Source organism: Syngnathus typhle, linkage group LG16, assembly GCF_033458585.1.
Source record: "Syngnathus typhle isolate RoL2023-S1 ecotype Sweden linkage group LG16, RoL_Styp_1.0, whole genome shotgun sequence".
In the NCBI taxonomy this organism is placed as follows: Eukaryota; Metazoa; Chordata; class Actinopteri; order Syngnathiformes; family Syngnathidae; genus Syngnathus; species Syngnathus typhle.
In genome coordinates, this window is record NC_083753.1 from 9,328,166 (window position 1) to 9,350,191 (window position 22,026).

Below are 22,026 nucleotides of genomic sequence, written 5' to 3' on the forward strand. Positions count from 1 at the left end.
TATCTATCTATCTATCTATCTATCTATCTATCTATCTATCTATCTATCTATCTATCTATCTATCTATCTATCTATCTATCTATCTATCTAAATAAATAAATATATCATTCTATATAAAATATATATTTAAAAAAAAAAAAAAAAATCTATATATATATATATATATATATATATAGATTTTTTTTTTTCCAAGGAGGGAATCGGAAGCTGAGCAGGAAGTGCTCAGTTGGCCCGTCGTGTGCGTGTCGGTGGGTGTTTGCGTCCCCGTCAGAGTGAGGAGGCTGCAGTCTGGCGCCTTCTTCCTCCGTCCCACAATGAAACTTCAAGGACGTAGCGTCACAGGGGGAGGAAGCCTCGAGGGATGTCTCACTTCAACAGCTGCGCCTTATACTGCAAGAAAAGTATCTCCTTTCCCAAAAGACCGATACATACTGTATCTTATTATACTTATGAGAAATGAATAAATCACTGGCTCTGTATTTAATATAAAGTCATCACTAAAAAAGACAGCGCCATCTGCTGGCACAAATATACTATCAAATGCTCTAATGTTGACTGAGAGCATAATTTAGTGTACGACCAAATAGATCCTCCCTCCTGTCCTCCCTCCCTTTCTCTCTCTCCAGCTCATAGTGGAGCACAGCATGCTCGTGGAGTCTTCACGCACCAACCACAGAGGAAGAAGCTCGCCAATCTCTCCAGCAACACCGGACTTTCTTTTCTCTTTACTTTCACTTTGGACTTGTTAACCGCACCTTCTCGTGTGTTCCCATGTGATTAGTACGTCCTTTTAGGAGCAGGGTGCTTCTGGCTGACCCCTGCTCAGGTCACGGTGACCATCATGAACACGATGTAAACATTGCGAGGAGGAGGACGAGAAGAAGAAGAGGAGGAGGAAACGCATTCTACTTTTTTTTTTTATATTTAGAAACTGAAATTATGATCCCGCCGGCCAACTCTGCCCAGGAGGAGAGTTGCGGGGGAAAAGAAGACGAGCAAAATGAGACTCCCAAATCCCCGAGCAACACTTCCAACCAAGAGACTAAGGTAAGGACTTCCTTAAAAGTTAAAAAATTCAACTTAAGTTTCAAGAGTAATGGCTCCAATAAATGAAAACCCTTTTTCTTGATGACTTCTATGACCTCATTTGCTCTCAATAAGGAACAAACAGTTTCTTCAGAGTGCAATTATTTGCACCATTTGCTGCATTGGTCTCGCCTACGGGTCAAAAGGACCCGTACCGCCTCTCCTACCGAAAGATGACGACTTAATTCCTGTTCAATGTGTTACGCAGATCCAGCGTCGTTTAATTAGAAGCAGCTCTGTGTCAATCAAAACGAACGATTACATCCAAGCCACAGCTTTTGGTTATGAGTATACCGAATGTGGTGACCTAAGGCGGGTTTTTCAAACTACGACCCAAAACAGGCTTCAAGTCCAAGTTTGGGCTACCCTGCGCTTCGAATCTTCCTCCATAAGGACTTACTTTAGTGGTCATTTTGGTGGTTGTAAATTATCTAAAAATATCTGTCCTATAAAAGATGACGTAGGCAAGAACACAGGGGAAAGGCTAAATAGTTCGACACAGTTCCCTGCACAGAAATAAAATTATATTTGGTTTTTTTTTCCTTATCCCTTTTTGAAAGAATACTGCGAGGCCTGAACATCCCAAACGGAAGGTGAGACATGGTTATATGTTGACGCACATTACAAACCCTCCTGTGATATTGCGGGTCAAAATGACCCCCCCCGCCAATAAAATGCTTGTAAATTTATTTTTAATTCGCTCTTAATTCTGCATGCAGGAGGGTTAGTGCAATGCAACATAATATATTTAAGCAACGCCATAAATTAAGGAGCTCACCCAGTAGAGTATGCTTCTCCTTAAATCTCATTTAATGTGTTTTTGATGGTGCTACATTTGATTAGGTGTCATCCTCATCCCTAAGCTCCCATGCTTCATGTGAAGTTAACTGCTATCAAGCAAAGCATGCGCTGTCCTTAAAACCATCCAATTATCTCCCGGGAAAACTTTGAACCGTGCATTTTAATGACTACAATTTCAAGAGCACATATTGGAATTTAGAAGGTAATTATATCTCAGTGCTTTTGATAGTGCTCTCAGATCAGGGAAGGCCTCGTTGGTCCTGGCCACCCACCACAGGCGTGTGAGTTTGCCAAATTGATCAGTCATCACCCCGAGGACTTATTGATCCTCCCCGCAACAAAGCATCTAGGCGCAATTTTATTTGAATGATGCTATGCAAAATGTGTCATTTACATGAAAATAGGAGGGAGCATCTTCACGAGCAATTGCAAAAAAAAAAAAATCCTCTTGGTATTGTGCGGCTTAATTTGGACACAAAGCCTCATTAGGAGTTCTTCTCTGGCCTTGGATTACGTCAAAACTGAATCAATTCCGCTGCACAAGAGCCCTTTAGTCTCATTACAGTAGCAAAGGGATTCTTTATGAAGCAACTGAAGGAGGACCAAATGAAATGAAGCCTTGTCATTGTGGAAGGTAATGAGATTGGCAATCTTCATGGCCGGAAAGAACTCCATTAGCGTCCTTGGTGGGGAAGCTTTTTAGCAATTGCATTCCAAAGAGTCAATTGCATTCTGTTCCTTCCAGCTTCAGAAGCTGAAGCGCTCGTTGTCCTTCAAAACCAAAAGCATCCGCAGCAAGAGCGCCGACAACTTCTTCCGAAGCGGCGGCGACAACAAGACGGAGCTCCTCTCCGATGTGAGCGGCAGCACGGGGCACCTGTACAACATCGGCACCAGCGGCCCGCCCATTCCGCCCGTGCCCCCCGCCATCCCTTGCGCTCCTCCCCCCACGTCCCGTTCGCAGACACGCAACCCTCTGCAGGTGGACTCGGCCGGACATTGCTTCATGGAGCACATCTTCAAGAAGCCCACCTTTTGCGACGTTTGCAACCACATGATCGTAGGTATGGGGTTAGTTAACAGTACAAGTCAAGAGGTCAATTATGTACCAACTTTAAACGCCCACCTGCTTCTTACATCACCATCTATCCGCCATTACAAGAAATGTCAGCATAAATTTCATCATAAATAGGTAAGAATTACATCACAGCACAGAGAGCGGGAGTCTAAACATTTAGAAAAACTATTTTATTTAAAGCTTGAGGCGAAACGAAAATTTGATTTGACGCAAAGTAAAAGTGAATTACATTCACTGGCGTATAATAAAAATACCTGCGCGCCGAGCGACGCTGTGTTATGGATTGCAGCGAGTTGCTAATTAAATAAACACCTACGTGGGCGAAGGACATGTTTGGCGCGCTTGGAATAATAGTATTTTAACATCTTTAAACCAGTGAAGTGTTGTAATAAAGGGGCTTATTTTGTCACAGAAAAAACAAACAACAAATTAGTCTACATAACCTCGGCTAGGTCGATTTGTAGGTAGGAAGTATGAGGGCGGAAAGTAATACTGCTGGATTAATGGATCAATGCTATTCTGAAAGCACAAAAAAAAAAAGTTGTGCTGGTGATAGATAGAAATAAACCGAGGTCAATTTCCAAGTGTAGCATCACAAATTTGTGAGATTACAATTGCGCGGAGGAAATATGTGAGAGGTCGTTAGAGTTCAAATTTGGGATTACCTCTCATACACGCTAAATACTCTCAAAATTACTACTGAACACGCACACACCGAGACCCCCCACCCCCCATCCCACCCACCAGCTGTCAGTTTGTGGTCCGACCGCAAAACTGCTAGCATGGAGGCGTATTGTTTCCACGTTGGAGTGAGTCACACCAAACGAGCTGACCGACAGCAGGGGCATGTGTGTGCTATCGCTAACTGTTTTGGATAGAAGTACCTCAAAGCAATGCTTAACTAAAAGTATATTGTTGCCTTGAGGTACGGGCAAATACGATTCACGAAACTTCACAATATGTAGCAGATTAGCATAGCAGATTAGCAATTAGTTGACCAGACAGCGTAAAAAAACATTCTAAAAAATGTGATCAATAGTTGTCCACATTTTCACATGGACAGAGCGTGGGCGGGGCCAGAGCAATTGCACACTGAGCAATCAATACACAAGCACAGACGCAGAACTATTAAACTGACCTCCTTTGTGTAGGATGCGAGCAGTCGCCATTGACTGATGGCTTCAGTGGTGGCTTCTGATCTCGCTTTAACGGAAAATTGCCTTTTTAAATCTATGTGCTGGCCTCTCCATCAACTGTGAAATTACATAAACATTTTTTTTTTCTGCTGTGGGGGAAATGTCAACAGCCTGCAAGCATATGTGAAACATCCATTTGTGTTTCAGGTACCACAGCCAAGCACGTGGTGTTCCTGGCGGGCAACACGGCCAAGCACGGGCTCCGTTGCAAAGCCTGCAAGATGAGCCTTCACCACAAGTGCGAGAACGGCGTCGGGCAGCAGCGCTGCATGGGCAAACTGGTGAGAGCGCCTGTCTTCATGAAATGTGCACGGCCTGGCATCCATTTCGTGATGTCATCACTAATGCCATTGGAGATGTTCGACTGACAAAATAACGACTTACTAAAACAATAACAAATAATATTGATATATCAACTTGAAATAATTAGTATTGGCTTATCCCTCACCAGAATGCGCATATTCAGAAATCACACTTTAGTGTATGTGTGAGCGTGGCGGTACATCTGCGACCGCTATCCACCCATCCTCGTCATCCTCCTCCACCTCCTCATTATATCATCCCTCTGCCAGTCAATCTGCAAGCTAATTGTCACCATGCACGCCACCGACACCAAACCTCTGACCCCCGCCGCCCGACGTCACCGCCGATCTATTAACGTCACAGGATGGATGCGACGATGCTTGAGGGGCTTTGTTGTTGACCTCATTGAGGTCACAGTCACAATTTCTAAAAATTTTATGAAGCAAACCAAACAACATAAACTGCCAACCAACGCGAGTGATACTTTGGAATGTTCCTGCGGCCCCGGACAAAATGTTTTCGAATGTCAAACCTATTTTTATTTCCCATAAACCTAAACAGGAACTCTCTTTGTAAAATGTTTTTTGACCATTGTATTACAAACTCATCCTGTTAGGGAATGAGTGGAAAGAGAGCAAGGAAGTGATTGACTCTCAGGAGTGGAAAATCAGATTGAGAGGTTAAAGAGGACAAAGTTTCCCCCTGTGGGATTGGACTCTAAATTTGCTTCTCAACTTCTGCGGGCATGCTTGTTTCCCTTCAGCCTGAGAACGCTAAGGAAAAGCTCGGACATCTATTGCGTCACTGACGCTGGTTTTATGAGCTCATATTTATAGCGCCGTTTTGGTTTCGTAACAAAATGATTGTAGTTTGTGGTAAATAATGGAAGATCTCGGTTATCCTTATTGGAGGTCACACAACTTTACTCTCCCGCTTTGCCGAAAGCCATCTGTAGATTTAGATGGATGATTTATGACGGTCATGCATGATTTAAGGCGGTAATCATTCACTTTCTTTTAATTCACATTTAATGTCATTTCCCGCAAAAGGTGATATTCCGACTTCTCATTCCCATCGCTTCTCTATTAGCTTGCTCGGCGACCGAGACTATTTCTATGACTTCATTTGCACCGAGGTCTTGGTCTGCTGCTATTTCCATCAGCGCTTGTTATTAACTGTTTTGGTTGACTTTGATGTTTTGAGACTTGGGCTGGTGACAAAATAGCAATATTCCATTATTATCATTGTATTGTTGTGTTTCTTGCCAGCCTAAAGGTTTCCGGCGGTACTACAGCTCGCCGTTATTAATTCAGGAACAATACGGCTGCATCAAAGAAGTCATGCCCATCGGTGAGCGGCCTAACTTACCGAAAACTCAATTTATTGACAAGACTTTTTAAATATCCACTTATTTTCTACCACTACAGCTTGCGGGAATAAAGTCGACCCCGTCTACGAGGCCCTCAGATTCGGGACGTCGTTGGCACAAAAATCCAAACGGGCCAGTGGCTCCGAATCTCCACAAAGAAATTCGGTAAGGTCATTCAAAGTTGATCTTTTTGAAACATTCCATTAGTTCTCCTCACTACAGTACGTCGTGGAGAGCCATGCATCTCACTGTCGGTCCACCTCACACACTTTGTTTATTTGGTGCCGCTGCCTTTGACATGTTGTAGCTGATGGAGCAAATAGATACCACCTCAGCGGAGTCATAAACACTACCAATAAAGGCATTCTGGTCTTAGCGGTCATGAAGGGAGCTGTCGTGCTCATGTTACAGCCCTCGAGATGAATTGGAGCGATTATAAACGCTCTCAGGCCACCTCTGTGACATTTTTTGTACAGGGTAGGAAAATAGACAGGCCCGAATCACTTCATAGTCTGAAAACTCTTAGGGCTTAATTTATGACGGTGCTAAATTTCGTGTTCACTCACCACGATAAGATTGCACGTGAAATGTTTGAACATTTGGGAGCGCAAATTGCTACATGCTAGTTTTGCCCCCGCTAGGCTGTTTCGGTGACACACGAAAGGTATGAGGAAGCTATGCAGGAGCAGGAACACTGAGTCAGCAGGAACAGGGGAAATTGGACATTGGGGAAATTATTCCAATAAACACTGGTATGATTGACGAGTTCATACTAATTTTGCAAATGAATCATGTTGCTGTATTACTTATGTGGAGTTTTCCTCCGCTGCATGTGCGCAGTCTGGATTTGTGCCACTGTATAATGACAATGGAAAAGACAGTCAAGCTGTTTGTGCAGCTGTGTGCGTGCGTGTGTGTTATGGAAATAGTATACGAATGCAAGCTCGGAAACATGCTCTGTCTACACTCACGGGGGCCTTTGTTATTTGCCGTCACTGACCATTCCCGCCGCTATGATTCCGTTCGACGTATTGTTGTTTTCGTAGGATTGTCGAATTGAAATCAGATTTCTTTGCAGACCAGTGACTTGGATAACGTCCCGGAGGAAGCGGTGGCTCACGGCAGCCGCCAGGCACTGTCGAGAAAACACAGCGATGATGGTGAGGGTTGTGGAAAAATTGAGATGGTTCACGATTCTGTGATCCGTCGAATTTATCGTGTGTCTATTTTCACTCAGTTTTCACCGTTCTGGAAAACGGGGCTGAGCACTACCGACATCAGCCCGAGAGAACACCCCACGATTGTGAGGTGAGAAATATTTAGAATCCATTTGTCGAGAAATGCCGCCTCGCATCACTCATCTTGAATGCCCTCCGCCATTACCGCTTCAGTTCCCAGGAAATGGAGGGAAAACTTCTTTTTTCTGCGGTAACAAATCAAAATGGAGCTGACACAAGCACGGCAGACTTGCGCTGATGGAGCCAAGGCTTGACCTCACTGGTTGCATCTCCGGCTCTTCCGTTACTTTATTCTCCCAAGGCAGCAAAAAATATCTTATCAGCTCCTGTAGGGTGATGATGAAAATGTCACTGGGAGCTTTTTTTTTTTGCCTGATGGAATGCGCAGAGGAATTTTTTTCTTTTTGTTCAGCATGTTTATACCTCGTTATCAGTGGAAATAGAGCACAAATACTTGGGCAAACATAATAGTGAATAAATAACCATACAAGGAAAATACACAAACGTCCCCTCGCTTCTCAATGAAGAAGAAACTCGAATGCATGGTGCTGGGCGGGTCGAGCACAGCTGGCGGTGCACGGTTAGTGCGTCCTCCGACGGGTCCATTAGCTCCGACTAAGGCAGAGACAGATGGAGGCGAGCTGGGAAAATGCTAATTCAACCGATTGGGTTCACTGAAAGAAAAAATTTGTAATTTGAGTGATGATATATAATCACACTCATATATTCTCAAACATTGGGACAGTGATGAAAACAAATCTAAATATAGCTTTGGCACACGTTATATTTACACGATTGGCCGCAATCTGTTCCTTTGAGTTCAAATAGGATGAGAGGCGGGCACACAGGAAGTTGTCAGAAAAGTGTTGTCCCAATTAGCACCCATCCACAAAATATATTTTATTTTTTTCGCTGTTGTCAGTTCTGTCACAGTTAACTCCAGTGTGGAGCCTGCTTGCTACATTTCACACTCCTTGGAAAGTAGATGTGTTTGGTGGCGAGGGCGAGGGGGGGGTGACAGTGAAACACAGGTGGTATTTTTACAAGATGGCAGAACTTTGCTTTCCTTGAGGCACCAGGTGGTAATGAAGCCATGTGTCATCCACAAGGAGTGGCTGATGGATGACTTGGAAGCAGGCACAAGGCAAATTGCTCGTGTGGCCTCCGGGGACAGAAATGAAAATGATGAAAACAAAAACCACATTAAATGGCAAAAGTTGATTTGAGAAAAGCCACTTGGCAATCTTCATGCCGTTGAGGTCTGAGCGATACAGACTCAAAATTGTTCTTCAGGTGCTGCGTGGGACCCGCCAGCTCATGCATGGTTGTTGTGTGTCTGTGTGTGTGTGTGTGTGTGTGTCTAGCTGGAAGACAGCCAGCTTCACCAAGATGCACTCCGGCTCAACACCTACGTGGCCTTGTACAGTTTTACTGCCCAGGAGAGCCATGACCTGGAGATGAGGCTAGTTTGCAAAACACACACACACAACTCAACTCTTTCAAAAATACTCGCAGGTGAAACAGTATTATTTAAAAAAATATATATGAAAAATATTTGCTGCATTTTCTGCTAGTGTCAAAGCGCCCGATCATGGCCACCGCACACTTTGACGCACTTTTAAAACAGGAAACAAAAGTCATCACGTGCAGTCCTTCATCTCAAGCATCAATTTGTTCCTCTTCCCACTAAATGACTCAAATGGATTTAAAGACATGAGTGCACTCTCTGACGCACACACTTGTGTAATTCCCTGCACAAGTATTATACCTGCGTTCCGCGAACGGGTTCGAACACAATCACTTGAATCAGCATATGCAACAAAAATTCAGCTTGAAAATGATTCATTTTACTTGCAAGTGAGAAAATTCTACTTGTGCTTGATTACTTCAACAATTTTGTGATTATAATGATGATGAGAACAGGCAAGTCCAACTACTTGAGAAATTTCCACCCGGTCCTTTTCTGAAGATGTTCATTGCATCTTTAGATGTGGATTTTTTTTTTTTTTTCTGTTCACAGTGAACCGTATTTTGTCAGTAATAGTGATTATTACCAGGATAAAGACGCACTCCAACAATCACAAGAGGTGGAAATAAGGGAAATGACGTAAAAAACCATATTTTCCTCAGTCGAGTTGTTCCCTTTCCTTTTTTTTACTGCATTAAATTTTGCCAACAATGACCGCGAGCAGATGCTTGTAATTACAACGGCGCACAGTGATTCACGATTTTCCTGGAAAAGAAGAATTCCTCGTCGTAAAATGGATTGTTGGCGATGACATGATAGACACCTTTGTTTCTGACTGGGCCTGTTGCTTTCTTCACGAATACGGTCACTTAGTTCTTACATTCATCCTTGTTGAATTGAAGTTTTGATATTTTAATGTACCACTTGTGTTGAAATGACATTTGACATGTGGAGCTATAATAGCTACCTTGAAAATAATAGTGACTAGAAAAATGGTGGAATGTTCTTCAAATAGGCCAGGAATAGAAACATCTTTTGAAATGACATTTAAAATTTTAGAATGCCATCTTAGTCTTTAAAAAAAGTTCAAACCAACCTAAAAAAATATTTAGTGGTAGCTAGCATGCAAATGCTGGATTCCATTGTGGTACATCCATTTAATTAAATAAAAAGATATAGTTTCAAAGTAAATGTGCCCCAATTACTAAATTTAGAAAACACAATATTTCTGTAACTTGAGAATAAATAGACAGACAGCGAGATATCAAATCAAATTATTTTAGCTATAAAGAATAGTGTTTCAGAAGAGAAAACAAATATTAATACAACCAGACCTTATAATGATAACGTTAAAGGACCTTTCGCATGACGCCCAGTAGGTGGCGCCCTCTTCATAAGAATAAGCGTACCGTACTCACAGTTCAGCAGACGACGTGAGCTTCCAGTGGAAAAACAGTTTCCACAAACGCTCCACTGTTCTGTGAGGAATCATTTGTTGTCCAACTTCTTTGGATGTCCAAAGTCTTCCACAGTCTTTGTTCACTCCTCCAACGTAGCTTCCGCCATTAGCTCATCCAGCTAACAAGCTACGAACACGGCTAGCTGTCGCTAACTAGCCGGCTATGCTAACTGTGCACTGGATGCAATTAGATGCAAAGTGTCCCCTTTTTAGCGTCGTGTTAGTCGAGTGCGCCATGAATGTTTTGCACAAGCATTTAACACGTTTTACATCACTTTTCCCTTCAAAACGTCCATTCTCTCAATCTATCTCCCTTTCTGCAACTCCCTATCCTTCACTCTGATTGGCTCTCCTTCTTTGACGGCAGGTGAGACAGGTGTAATTACAAGACATTTTAGATACAATAAAATGAAACAGTGGGTAAATAAACATTTCAAATAAAATGAACATTATACAAAATGTTTTTCATACAACACAAAAACCTCTATATTTATTCTTATATCTTACCGAAATTAAAAACTTCGTTTTATTAAACTTTACTAATGCCTTCTTTTTCATTTTTCAACAAAAAATAGACAAATTGTTTACAAACCGTCCATTGTTTTGCCTTTTATTGCAGGGCAGGTGACCGAATTTTACTTATTGACGAATCCAACGGTGATTGGTGGAAGGTAAGTGTTAAATTCCCTTCACACACTGTGATTTCTTGGGCCTATTAGTAACGATTATTTGTTTTGGATTATTTCCAAGGCAATGATAATAACTGTGTGTTTTCCCCAAGCACGATTAAATGAACCTGGAAGAAATGAATTGATTGATGAACTTAGCAGTCAATGATCGCAGCAGAAAAGACGGGAAAAGAGAGTTTGTGTGTACGGAATCCTAATAAAGGAGATAAGAGGCGGCATGCTGCTAGCAGACTACGAGCGAACTCGTTGTGCATTTCTCACTGCTGCTTCTCATCAGGCTGTGGATAAACACACACATCTGGCCTCTTTTGAGAATTTCGCCAGTAAAACCGATAATGGGGAAGCTGACAAAAGAACAACAACTCACATATCATCTATCATCTGTTTGATATATTCCAGGGGGTGATTGAGGACAGGATCGGTTTCTTCCCGGCATCCTTTGCCCATCAATTGCGGGTGGGGGATCAGGTTTTCAGGTGTAACAGGACCTTCATCGGCTGCAGGGAGCAGGGCCAGATTACGCTGAAGGAAGGACAGGTACTATTTGGTCTTCTTTTTAAACCTCTACTAAGGGATTAGAAAAAACCCTCCATGATACGTATGGCTTTCCCCACACACAAACATTTGTAGTCACAAATAATGAACATTTGAGATTGTCTCCGTTGACCCCGTTTTGAGGCCTACTGAGACAAGAAGGCAGCAGAGCTGCTGCTCCCAGGAATCCTTTTTTATCACTCATCCATGCATCATCACATGACAATTTTTTTTGTGGCCCCCGCATATGACTTATATGTCAAATACGCACATTAATGAGTGGTCCCTTTTTCCCACAATGCTTATGGCGGGACTCTGGGGAAGAATCAGGCAAGGAAATCCTAAGCGGATAGGAAGGCACAGAATTCGAGATTGGTGTGTTCCTTAAGAATTCAGCGTAATGTGATCACTTAAAGAGAGCACAGGTTGCACAAAATGATCTGGAACATTTCAGTGTGTTTATAGCGGCACTTGAGAGCTCCTTCAATTTGGACTTGAAATGTTCTAACCTATTCCTTAGTTGGAATAAATTAGACCATTTTTATCCGGAACGTGCAGCAAAGTCATACACCGACTTTAACTTGAAGTACATTTTTTAAGAAATTAGGAAGGTTACATGAAATAGTTTGAATTTATGAGACTGTTGAACAATTGTCAACAACAGGGTGACAGTGCCCTCTGCTGGACATACTTTGTAATGACGGTATCGCGCAAACTACCCTACATCATTTATTAAAATACAATATTTTTAATTTACATTTTTCTATGCTATATATAATTGAAATTTGGACAATTCAACTAAACGTTTTGAGTTTTGCTATCTCAACAAAGAAGAGTTTACAGAACCTTGTTTTGAACCCCACTTTATATAAATAAATAAAACCAACAGTTAATTTATTTGGAGCAAGTAACTTCCTTGGTTTATTTTGCTAACTCCCACAGTTGCCATAAATGTCAATGATTTACAAATTCAGACTAAAATTGCTATTTCTGACTCAGAAAAAAAGTGACAGAGTTAACTATAATGCATGACTATCTTCTCCCACCAGATCTGTGTAAGCAGTGAGGACGAAAGCAACGGCTTTATCAGGGTGGCAAGCGGCAAGAAACGAGGCTTCGTGTCCTGTGACGTTCTCGATATTATGTGAGGCGGAAACAAGCTCGAGAGGTGACGAGCGAGGGATGGCCGCGTCCGCCGGACCTGAAGGACAAACGAGGTCAAAGCTGCTTATGAGGTGGGACGGCTGATGTCTTCATGGCAAAACGTGGACGAGAAGCAGGACAGACGCACATGACAATACGAGTGCTGCCTTGTTTGTTTGGCTGCTATCACTGGATTTCATCTTTTCATTTTGACTTTCAACAAAGCCATAAAATGGCTGGCTTTTATTGAGTTGTGGATTGCATTGTCAAAGAAAAAAAAAAGTCATCAATAAGGTTTGACTACAGGAGGATGAAAATGCAAGAAAAAGAAGAAAGTAAGAAAGGCAAATGTGTGCATATTTTTTTAAAATAATCATATTTTGAAAGTTTTGAGGAAAAAAAAATCCACCATCTTACAAAAATAAAGTCATTTTCTTCTGAGTTAAAAAGTTTTTCATAAAACATCATGTTTTGATATACATTTGAGTCAAATCTGAAAACTATTTACTAAATCCAAATTGTTCCAGGAGGATCTTTTTTTTTTTTTTCTTTGAAAAACAGAATACAAAGAAATTTGTAATACTTGTGGGGGTAATTGTTTTTCACATAACTAAGTTAAAATGGAATGCAAATCACTATAAATGCGAATTTTTGGACCATTTATTTCCAGCAACACACAATGGATTTGAAAATATATTTTACCTTTCCAGTTCCAAGCTATAACTTGACATTAGCCGTACAGAGGAGCTGGCTCATATTAGACAGTCCAGCACCTATCATCCGGATTAAAACATACACGGACCTCAGCGACAACCAGTGCTGCTGAAATAATTAATTCCTTGGTTAGCACACACACACATGCACAAAACATCTGTCAGTCCTTATCTGCTGCGGCCATGTCAGCGCTCTCCCATGTGAGGACAAAAGCAATGCTGGTGTTTTACGGTCCACACGTCTGCCACACCGCCTTGGCCTCCATCATGCTCAAACAGATAAGCAGGACTCCTCTGATCTGACGCCTCGTGTCAATTTGTTTTCTTTTTCTGAGTCCCGAAAGCAGGTATTGGAGATAACAGCTACAATTCCTTTTCTAGTTGTTACTCATATTAGAATCACTCCCGTTTCATAAGACGTTTTTTGTGTGCTTTTTGAAACGCCCTATGATGCCACTAGATGGCGCCAAAGTCCCTTAAAAATTGAAAGTAGCACAGTAAATCTGTCAAAGTGATGCATCTCGACAAAGAGACCCATTTTTGGAGGTTAGGGAGGAGGTAAGTTTAGACTGGGTTGTTATAGGGGAGTTTTATATACATGACATACATCATTCGTAATATAATTATTTGTAAAATGAGTTTACATTTAAATAAGAACTTCTACTTCAATAGAAAATTGTTTAAAATGGCGACCTGCTTCGGCGGGGACCGCTATTTAATCCGACCACAATCGAGCCCACCCCTCCCTCCCTCCCTCCCTCCCTCCATCCATGCACCCTCCACTTTCTTCCACTCTGTGTGCCTCAGGAGCTGCGTGCTCACTGTCCCGAAACATCATGAACCAGTCGCCCCTGTGGGGATTTTTGCTCCCGGCGGCGTGCAAGTACCAGCTCCCTTTTGTGTCCCTCAGCCACATGCAACTTCCTCATCATCAGTAGTGGCAAGAGAAGAAGAGGAGGAGGAAGATGGAGCAAAAAAGCAGCAGCTGGTTTTGTTTCAACTAAAAAGTTCACCTTTGACTCCGCGCTGAAAACAACTTGGGAATATTTGGACTTCTTGTGGTTGGCAGCTGATGGTGTGGAGCAGGCGCGGTTCTCTCCTCCTCCCTCCTCTTCATCCTCCTCCTCCCATTTGCTCACATTTTGCCTCCAAGTCAGCGGGATTCCTCAACCTCTCCGACTGTGTTCTGAACCTCTAAAATGCACTTGACCCCCAGAGGACTTCCTGGAAAAAACAAAGGGATTAACTGCCAAGGCTCATTCTGACCTCTGCCTCTGTGAGTATTTTTTTTTTAAATCTTTGTGTGTCATCGTCTTAGGCGACTCGGAAGTGATTAATAATGCACTTCTTGATGACTGCTCAGAGGCTTTGACCCGGATTTGACAGGAAATAGCAGCACAAGTGCATGTCTGAGAGGTCTCACTAGCATGGATTATTAATGTGCACTTTTACCTTATTGAATACTCACGGAAGGTGTGTGTGTGTGTGTACCCTCTTGGAACACCTGCTGTATCCCAAAAAAGTGGCACGAATAGTAAATACCGTACGATAAAGTCAGCTGATGTTTTAAATGTGATATTATCAAATGCATGTTAATACATTTTTAATAAATGCGCCTTATCATTTTGAATTATGAATTAGTTTGAAGGAAAGTGCAAAATCCCCCCTCTTTTTGTTTCAATGACAGAACAAATGAGGGTCAGGCAATCTGTTCAGTTTTATATATTGAGGAAATCACTTTTTATTTATTTATTTATTTATTTTATTTACAAATTTCAATTAAATTTAGGGCCGTTTAAAAGATGGGTTTATATTCGATCACACTGAAGTAAATGCTTACATACCTACAATATATCCACATGAATATTGCAATGAAAAAAAAACAATAACAAAAAAATCTAATTCATGCACGTAATGAGGTTATTCATGTATGCGCGTTGTGTGGCAGGAGCAGAGTAGCCGGAGGCACAAACACGGCATAGCAGACGCACACTCACAGACTCATATTTAGAAAGTGAGTCAGAGGACATTGTCGTTTCCACGACGGTACATTAAGACAATCTTCCACTGAATAAACGTTATATATTCAAATATTCCTTGAAGCAGCTGCTAATGCATACAAACTGTGCAGCAACACATTTAGACACTCAATAGTCATAGATTCTTTATCCTCTATGATTGGATGGGTAAATGATTCACAAAATTAGCTGGAAAATAAATCAAGACTAAATAAGAAACAAGTTACAATTATATTCCCATTTGCAATTTCGCGGACCACCTGCAATATCACCACGGACCACTAGAAGGCCGCGGACCACCGGTTGACAATCCCTGCTGAAAAAGCATTGGCACAAATGATGGCTTCATTTGCATTTGTTTTCTCAGCATTCGAGTCATTAAATACCACCAAGCACTACTGGAGAGTATTTTACATTGCATGCTTGTGTGCTCCGACATTCATGATTACAATATTGTTTCTCCTCCAGTGCACAGAATGTATTTTTCAGGTGCTGTTCGACATTGTCACATACGACTGTGGGCACAAGTGTTCACTATGGGTCAGTGAGCTGACTGCAGAATGTAATAACCATTGTGCCAGAGACCTCTGGGCTTCTTTGTGCGCGGCACACACACGCCTTTTTAATCTCTTCTCCTCCATCTCTCATCTTCCGACCTTCCTTGCACAAATGCCAAACATATGCGATCAACGCGCTCGTATTTGTCGTGCCGCCGCGGCCCCCAGTGTAGAGAAGGTTATTAAGCATGACGTCCAGGATGGGAGCGATGAGATGACCACAGAAGATGAAGAATTCTATCACTTTTGCTTGACTTTGAAGCAAACTTAAGCATTACTTATGCATATGGGCCTAATGCAATATTTAAGTTGATACTGCCTGGATGTCATGAGGATGAATCTCGAAGATATTTTCGAAAATAACAATCGAGTCATCCATTCGTGATTTTAATGTGTAGTTCCCTGACAAGAGTAAAATCCATCTTGCGTGACATATCCCTTCACAGAGCTTTACTTCATATCTTGCCTGCAGACAGAAATCAGGTCTCTGCAGACGTGCATCATATTCCTCCAATGACCATGCCACTGAATGTTTTTTTTTTTTTTTGAAAACTGGAATATGCATGAAGGAAGTACATCATCATCATCTTCTTCATCATCATCACACATGGCTGTGCTGTAAATCATTCATTCACAAATCAAGGGAGGGCACACAATCCGCGGAATGATGACAAACTGAGTCATGATCATCGGCAGCTGCTTTTCTGCAGCAGGAACTCGCGCCCCTTTCACTCAAATCAAAACGAATTAAGTTGAATTGTATGAGTGGTTAGTTGGCATTATATATGGCCAAATGACACTATAATTATAGATAACGGCATGAATGGTGACATGGCAACCATCCGAACCGGCACAAACAGCGCTTGCCCAATCACTCCCACATTTCACTTTCATGCAAACTCACTTTAGTACCAATCTTTGCAAATCATTTGCTGGAAACCCACACAAAAACAATTCTTGCAAAAGTAATTTTTATGGAAGCTAATTATATTCCCTCACTTCTAATGAGGACAGATTGGATTTTTAATATATCATCTTTCTTCTAGCTGGAGTGTGTGGGATTATGTGCAATGTGCTTGCTATTAGGTAAATTAAAAAAAGGCGTCCACATGAATTATTTTGAACACATTATTATTTTATGTGTTATTGCAGTAGGTTATTAGGGGCATTTACATTTGTGGTGTGATGTACATTGTCACGCCGAACCAGACTTAATATTTTCCTGGATCCTGTAAGGGGACAATTTTTTTTTACAGTGCCATGACAAAAAAAAAAGAAATATCTTATTAAGTTTGACCGCTTTAATTAAGAAAAAACAGACGTTCTTGTAATGGCTCAGTCTAATGATGAGAGATTTAAGTGATGTGATGTGAAATGTTGGACAACAAGGTGAGGTCCAATCCAATTCCTGGTGGAGGACCCCCCCCTGGAGATGGGAATGTTATTTGTGAGAGCCTCGGGCTACTGCTGGAGCTGTCAAATCAATCCAGATGCATGAGAAAGTCGCTTGTCAAATTGCGACATTTTGCTAAAATGTTGCATTTTGGACACACGTGTTGAGAAATGCGGAGGTGCTACTCAAGCGTAGCTTGGAAATATCAGGTTCCGGTGCCCAAACTTAAGCAGGTGTGTGTGAGCCTGAGGGTGCAAGTTAAATGTTACCCTCTACGGGAACACCGATGAAAAAAAGAATAATCTCATGGCAACGAGGGGAGAAGATTGAGGTCTCTGTAGATTCAATATGCAAATTTAATCAGCACATTATGAAATGATGCTTTCTTGTAGGTCATGAAAAGCACAGCATATTAATCTCAAGTAGCTCCCTCACCCATGATAAATGTGTGTGTCAGTGGAACCAAAGTGAGACTCACATGAGGGCTCAATGGCGCCATCTGCTGGCGGAAGAAATTATATGGCTTTGGAACGCTACATTTAGTTTTGAGGACGTTGCACTGCAGTTTCTCCAGTGTTTGAGGGTTCTGAGATTTGCTTTACATGAATGCTGAAATCTGATTGGACAAAAACATTCACATACAACCATAAATGAAAATACTACAAAATAAAGAGAGTAGGCTGTTGTAGACTGAACCAATCATTTTATTTGTAATTATTTCCTACATGGAAATACACTAAATCCATAATATTTAGCAAAATTTCCATCAAAAATGCATTGTTAGTGCTCACCGGTTTGAAATATCGCCCTCTAGTGGCTACAAAATGCATTTTCCTTCATAACTGTTTCTCCCCAATCCCCCTTTTTTTTTCTTAACAGGAAATGTCAAATTCAACACATCTCTTTATGGTGCGGTGCAACTAACCCCACAACTATGGAAGCTGCGCATGGCCCAAATGTCACAGTAAACAACAGCACAATGGATATCCAAGTGGTCACCCACAATCTCTGGGAGGTGGTCGCCATAGCGACCGTGTCAGCCATTGTAAGTCTCATCACCATAGTGGGGAACATCCTGGTGATGCTCTCCTTTAAAGTCAACAGCCAACTCAAGACGGTGAACAATTACTACTTGCTGAGTCTGGCGGCTGCTGACCTCATTATCGGTGTCTTCTCCATGAACCTGTACACCTCCTACATCCTGATGGGTTACTGGGCCTTAGGCAATCTGTCATGTGACCTGTGGTTGGCTGTGGACTACGTGGCCAGTAACGCCTCAGTCATGAACTTGCTGGTGATCAGTTTCGACAGATACTTCTCAATCACCAGGCCTCTCACCTACAGAGCCAAACGGACTCCAAAGCGGGCCGGGATCATGATAGGCTTAGCCTGGCTGGTGTCTCTTGTTTTGTGGGCACCGCCTATCCTATGCTGGCAATATTTTGTGGGCAAAAGAACCGTCCCCGAAAGACAATGCCAGATTCAGTTTTTCTCAGAGCCCATTATCACGTTTGGAACCGCTATTGCAGCGTTTTATATCCCCGTGTCAGTCATGACTATCCTCTACTGTCGGATCTATAAAGAAACAGAAAAACGGACCAAGGATTTAGCGGAGCTTCAGGGAGCGAATCAGTCCACACAACCCGACGTCACCCGGGCACGGATCAGTCGTTCGTGTTTCAGCTGCAAGCTAAAATCTGCGGCGCAGGACCGCACCCAAGCCTCATGGTCATCCTCAAGCCACGCCGCCAAGTCCACCGCCTCCACCAACGAGGAGTGGTCCAAAACCGGTCCCATGACCGCCTCCAATAGCTACGCGTCCTCAGAAGATGAAGACAGGTCCACCTTGCAGCCCCCTTTGGGGAACCAAGTTTGCGAGGGCGGCAAGAGCGTGGCGGGGAGCGAGAGCGAACAGCTAAGCAGCTACGACGAGGACAGCTTCTTCCAAACGCCGCCCAAAAGTAACTCTCAGAAGAGTAGCAAGTGCGTGTCGTACAAATTCAAACCCGCCACCAAAGACGCCTTGGCCCCGCACCGGGGCAAAAACGGCGATGCCAAAACCGGGGCATCCTCGGCGGAGTCGGTCAACGCTCCGGCCGCCCATTCGGCGTTCAAGGATGTCACGCTGAAGAACCAGATGACAAAGAGGAAGAGGATGGTGCTGATTAAAGAGAGGAAGGCAGCGCAGACCCTCAGCGCCATCCTCCTGGCCTTCATCCTAACATGGACGCCGTATAACATCATGGTGCTGATATCCACCTTCTGCTCGGACTGCATCCCCGTGTCCCTGTGGCATCTGGGCTACTGGCTGTGCTACGTCAACAGCACCGTCAACCCAATGTGCTACGCCCTCTGCAACAAAACTTTCCAAAAGACCTTCCGCATGCTTCTACTCTGCCAGTGGAAGAAAAAGCGGATTGAGGAGAAACTCTACTGGTACGGACAAAACCCAATGGTCGGTGCCAAACTTTCTTGAAGTATTTTAGAAGCTGTGGGTTTTCAAAATGGAGGCCTCACCTCCAATGTTGAATGAATGTTACATTACATCTTCTGTTGGTGCTCTAAAAAGCCACTTGATTATTAGATTCCATTTTCACATGATTTAACAAACATAAAATAATCTTATATATAAAAAATATCATAACCAACTGTTTAAAAAGTCCTTAGTGACATTTTAAGTCCTTTCCACGCTATCTGTGAGAGGCAGCCTGTTGCTACTTTGTCAAAATTTCTGTGCCAACACAAAATGGAGGGAGCCATATAAGAGATGGATCGGAACCACTGGCGGAGGTAGAGGGGGGCCGCGGGGGCACTGCTGACCCCCCAAAGATGTCTGGAAGGCTGAAAAAGTAGGGAACATAGTGTTTTCTAAAGAATTTTGGAGGTTTGCAAATTTTGAGGATCTCCCAAAATATCCTTGGCCCCCCTCAAGGAAAAATCTCCACCAGTGGATGTCACCTGTTTAAAAGGGTACAGCCCTGTTGTGTTGCAAATAATTGTTTCCGTCTGACATAATTTAGCTTCTAATTTAACGTGCTGTTGTTTACAAGCACAGGCAGCATCCTGTTTGCTGGGCACAATTAATTATTAGAGCGCATCTTCACTGTATTTATACCACAGCACTCTAAATACAGCTCTCATCACAAAGTTGCTATTTGTAAATAGCCTTTTTTTTTTAAACGGAGGCAAAGCCAATATTTTTTTCCTTTTTTGAAAGACTCTTTCAAACCAGGAATTTAAAAGTATGTTTCCATTATACTGGATAGTGAAGTTGTTTCTGGGTTTGTTGCTTTTATGCTTCTGTATTTTAGAAACTGTGTTTATCCATTTTCTTCAAATAAATGTCAATATCCTGCAGAATATATTGAGTCTTGATGTTAATTTTTTTTTAAATCCATATTTTTCTGGGACCTTTCTACTTTTAGTATTTAAAAAGCCTCCAGGAGAGCTTTTTTTTGTACAATTACCTGATCGTTGTCCAGAGCCACATTGCATCTTCTGCTGAGAAGCTTTTCATAACTCATCTTTTTTGCAGTCAGCGCAATGAACAGTTTTAACCGTGTGTGACGGTTTCACCATCATCCATGCGTACTTGCACAATCGCTCTTTGTTGCAGTCCTTTTGCCAGTAGATGACATTTCTTCGGTTCAGATTGGCACCAGCGCAGGCGTCGTACCACCAACCTCCACCGGCCACTCCCTGGAACTCCAACTTGGCACAGTTCTGGAAGTAATTATCATTGTCTCTGTCCTTAGTGGTGAATTTTTGATTATCGTGCAGGTAGTTCTCCGTGTCCTGAGTAAGGGCGTCCACGGCCGTGCCATGAAACAAACCCAGCCTTAACCTGTACGCCGATGACTCGCCCTCCACCAGGAACGGATCGTACTCCCCCATTTTCGTCACGGCGTCTCGGTCCACGAGTTTCACTCCCAGTTTGTAGCGTGCCGGGCCTCCACTAAGCTGGTGCAGGTATTCGTTCCCGAGCCAGTGATCGCCAGTGACGTCACCGAAACCTCGTTTATAGTCGGCCCACACTCGGTCAAAATTGACGCTACTGTTAACGGTGATGTGCTGGACTACGGTCCATCCTCCTTCCTGCATGGCGCAGAAGACCAGGATTGGGGCGTCCCCCGGTTGGATCAGGTACACGCCGTCCCTGGCGTGACCTGAAGAGCTCATGAACATTTCGTGGCAATCTCTCGGTAACACTGCAGGTGACAATCAGAACGTGAAGAGATTTAATTGTAACACTGCGGGGGGCAATCAGAGATGTTAACTTAATAGATTTAATTGTACGCAGAAAATAAATAACATTAACTATGACTTTAAATATTACATTTTTGCTTTCGATTTCAATTCTGTTATGACTATAAAACTGCTGACGCAGCAATTATGCAAAAAATTGAATGAGTTTCCTTCACATCAAATTTGAATCACAGAGGGGTTTTAACTTAAAGGAAATAGGATCTACCTTTCATTCCATAATTCATGACCACATTATGCTGATCAGGAGGTAGCAGATGCAAATTCTCTCCTTGGAGATGCTCCATGTTGACTCCCAATAGACTCGGCAAGAGCAAAAGCGCGAGCCAAACTTTAAATATCACCATCCTCCTGCAATCACGTTTTAAATACATCAAGCAGAAGTGAGTATAAAGAAAAAACGAGGCACAAAAAAAATGTCTTACCTTCACTCAAGACCCCCAGAAAAAAATCAGCAAGTCTCCACCCACACTGCAACTTTAATCAAGCACAAATATAAAGTACACAAAAGTAACAAGCCGTCCCTTTTAATCTTGGCCGGACTTCAGCCTCGACTTGACATCGCAATGGCAGACGCCAACCCTTCTGCTTATCTGTGTCAAGTCAGATAAAGCCACATGTGAGTAGTAAGATGAGTCAACTCATATCTCTCACCAACTCAAATGCCTTCAAGAGCTTAAAAGGTTGAAGTCCAGCTCGGCTTTGAGGCCAACAAGGT

The 22,026-nt window shown here is 42.6% G+C and overlaps 3 protein-coding genes across 5 annotated transcripts; 2 read left to right on the plus strand and 1 right to left on the minus strand.

Annotated features, from left to right (window-relative positions):
- The first annotated feature begins 596 nt into the window (after positions 1-596).
- Positions 597-12,813, plus strand: stac (SH3 and cysteine rich domain). Of its 2 annotated transcripts, XM_061301832.1 has the most exons (11): positions 605-1,047; positions 2,633-2,951; positions 4,309-4,442; positions 5,733-5,814; positions 5,892-5,998; positions 6,912-6,993; positions 7,071-7,141; positions 8,436-8,533; positions 10,618-10,669; positions 11,087-11,224; positions 12,271-12,813. In XM_061301832.1, the coding sequence occupies exons 1-11, from the start codon at positions 940-942 to the stop codon at positions 12,367-12,369; spliced, it is 1,290 nt and encodes a 429-aa protein (XP_061157816.1). In that variant the 5' UTR covers positions 605-939; the 3' UTR covers positions 12,370-12,813. The 2 variants fall into 2 exon arrangements, 1 of the variants encoding a protein (XP_061157816.1); XR_009718425.1 differs by lacking the exon at positions 12,271-12,813 and having other exon boundaries at positions 597-1,047; positions 8,365-8,533; positions 11,087-11,175.
- Positions 12,814-13,955: 1,142 nt separating this feature from the next.
- Positions 13,956-21,962, minus strand: zgc:194887 (uncharacterized protein LOC571819 homolog). Of its 2 annotated transcripts, XM_061302045.1 has the most exons (4): positions 21,734-21,962; positions 21,517-21,659; positions 20,513-21,253; positions 13,956-14,301 (listed from the first exon to the last, which is right to left on the minus strand). In XM_061302045.1, exons 2-3 carry the CDS (start codon positions 21,653-21,655, stop codon positions 20,559-20,561), a joined length of 834 nt encoding a protein of 277 aa, XP_061158029.1. In that variant the 5' UTR covers positions 21,656-21,659; positions 21,734-21,962; the 3' UTR covers positions 13,956-14,301; positions 20,513-20,558. The 2 variants fall into 2 exon arrangements, with proteins under 2 accessions (XP_061158029.1, XP_061158028.1); XM_061302044.1 differs by lacking the exon at positions 13,956-14,301 and having other exon boundaries at positions 17,729-21,253.
- Positions 17,980-20,405, plus strand: LOC133169661 (muscarinic acetylcholine receptor M5-like). The gene has a single exon (XM_061302042.1). It carries the CDS (start codon positions 17,980-17,982, stop codon positions 19,519-19,521), a length of 1,542 nt encoding a protein of 513 aa, XP_061158026.1. The 3' UTR covers positions 19,522-20,405.
- Positions 21,963-22,026: the final 64 nt, after the last annotated feature.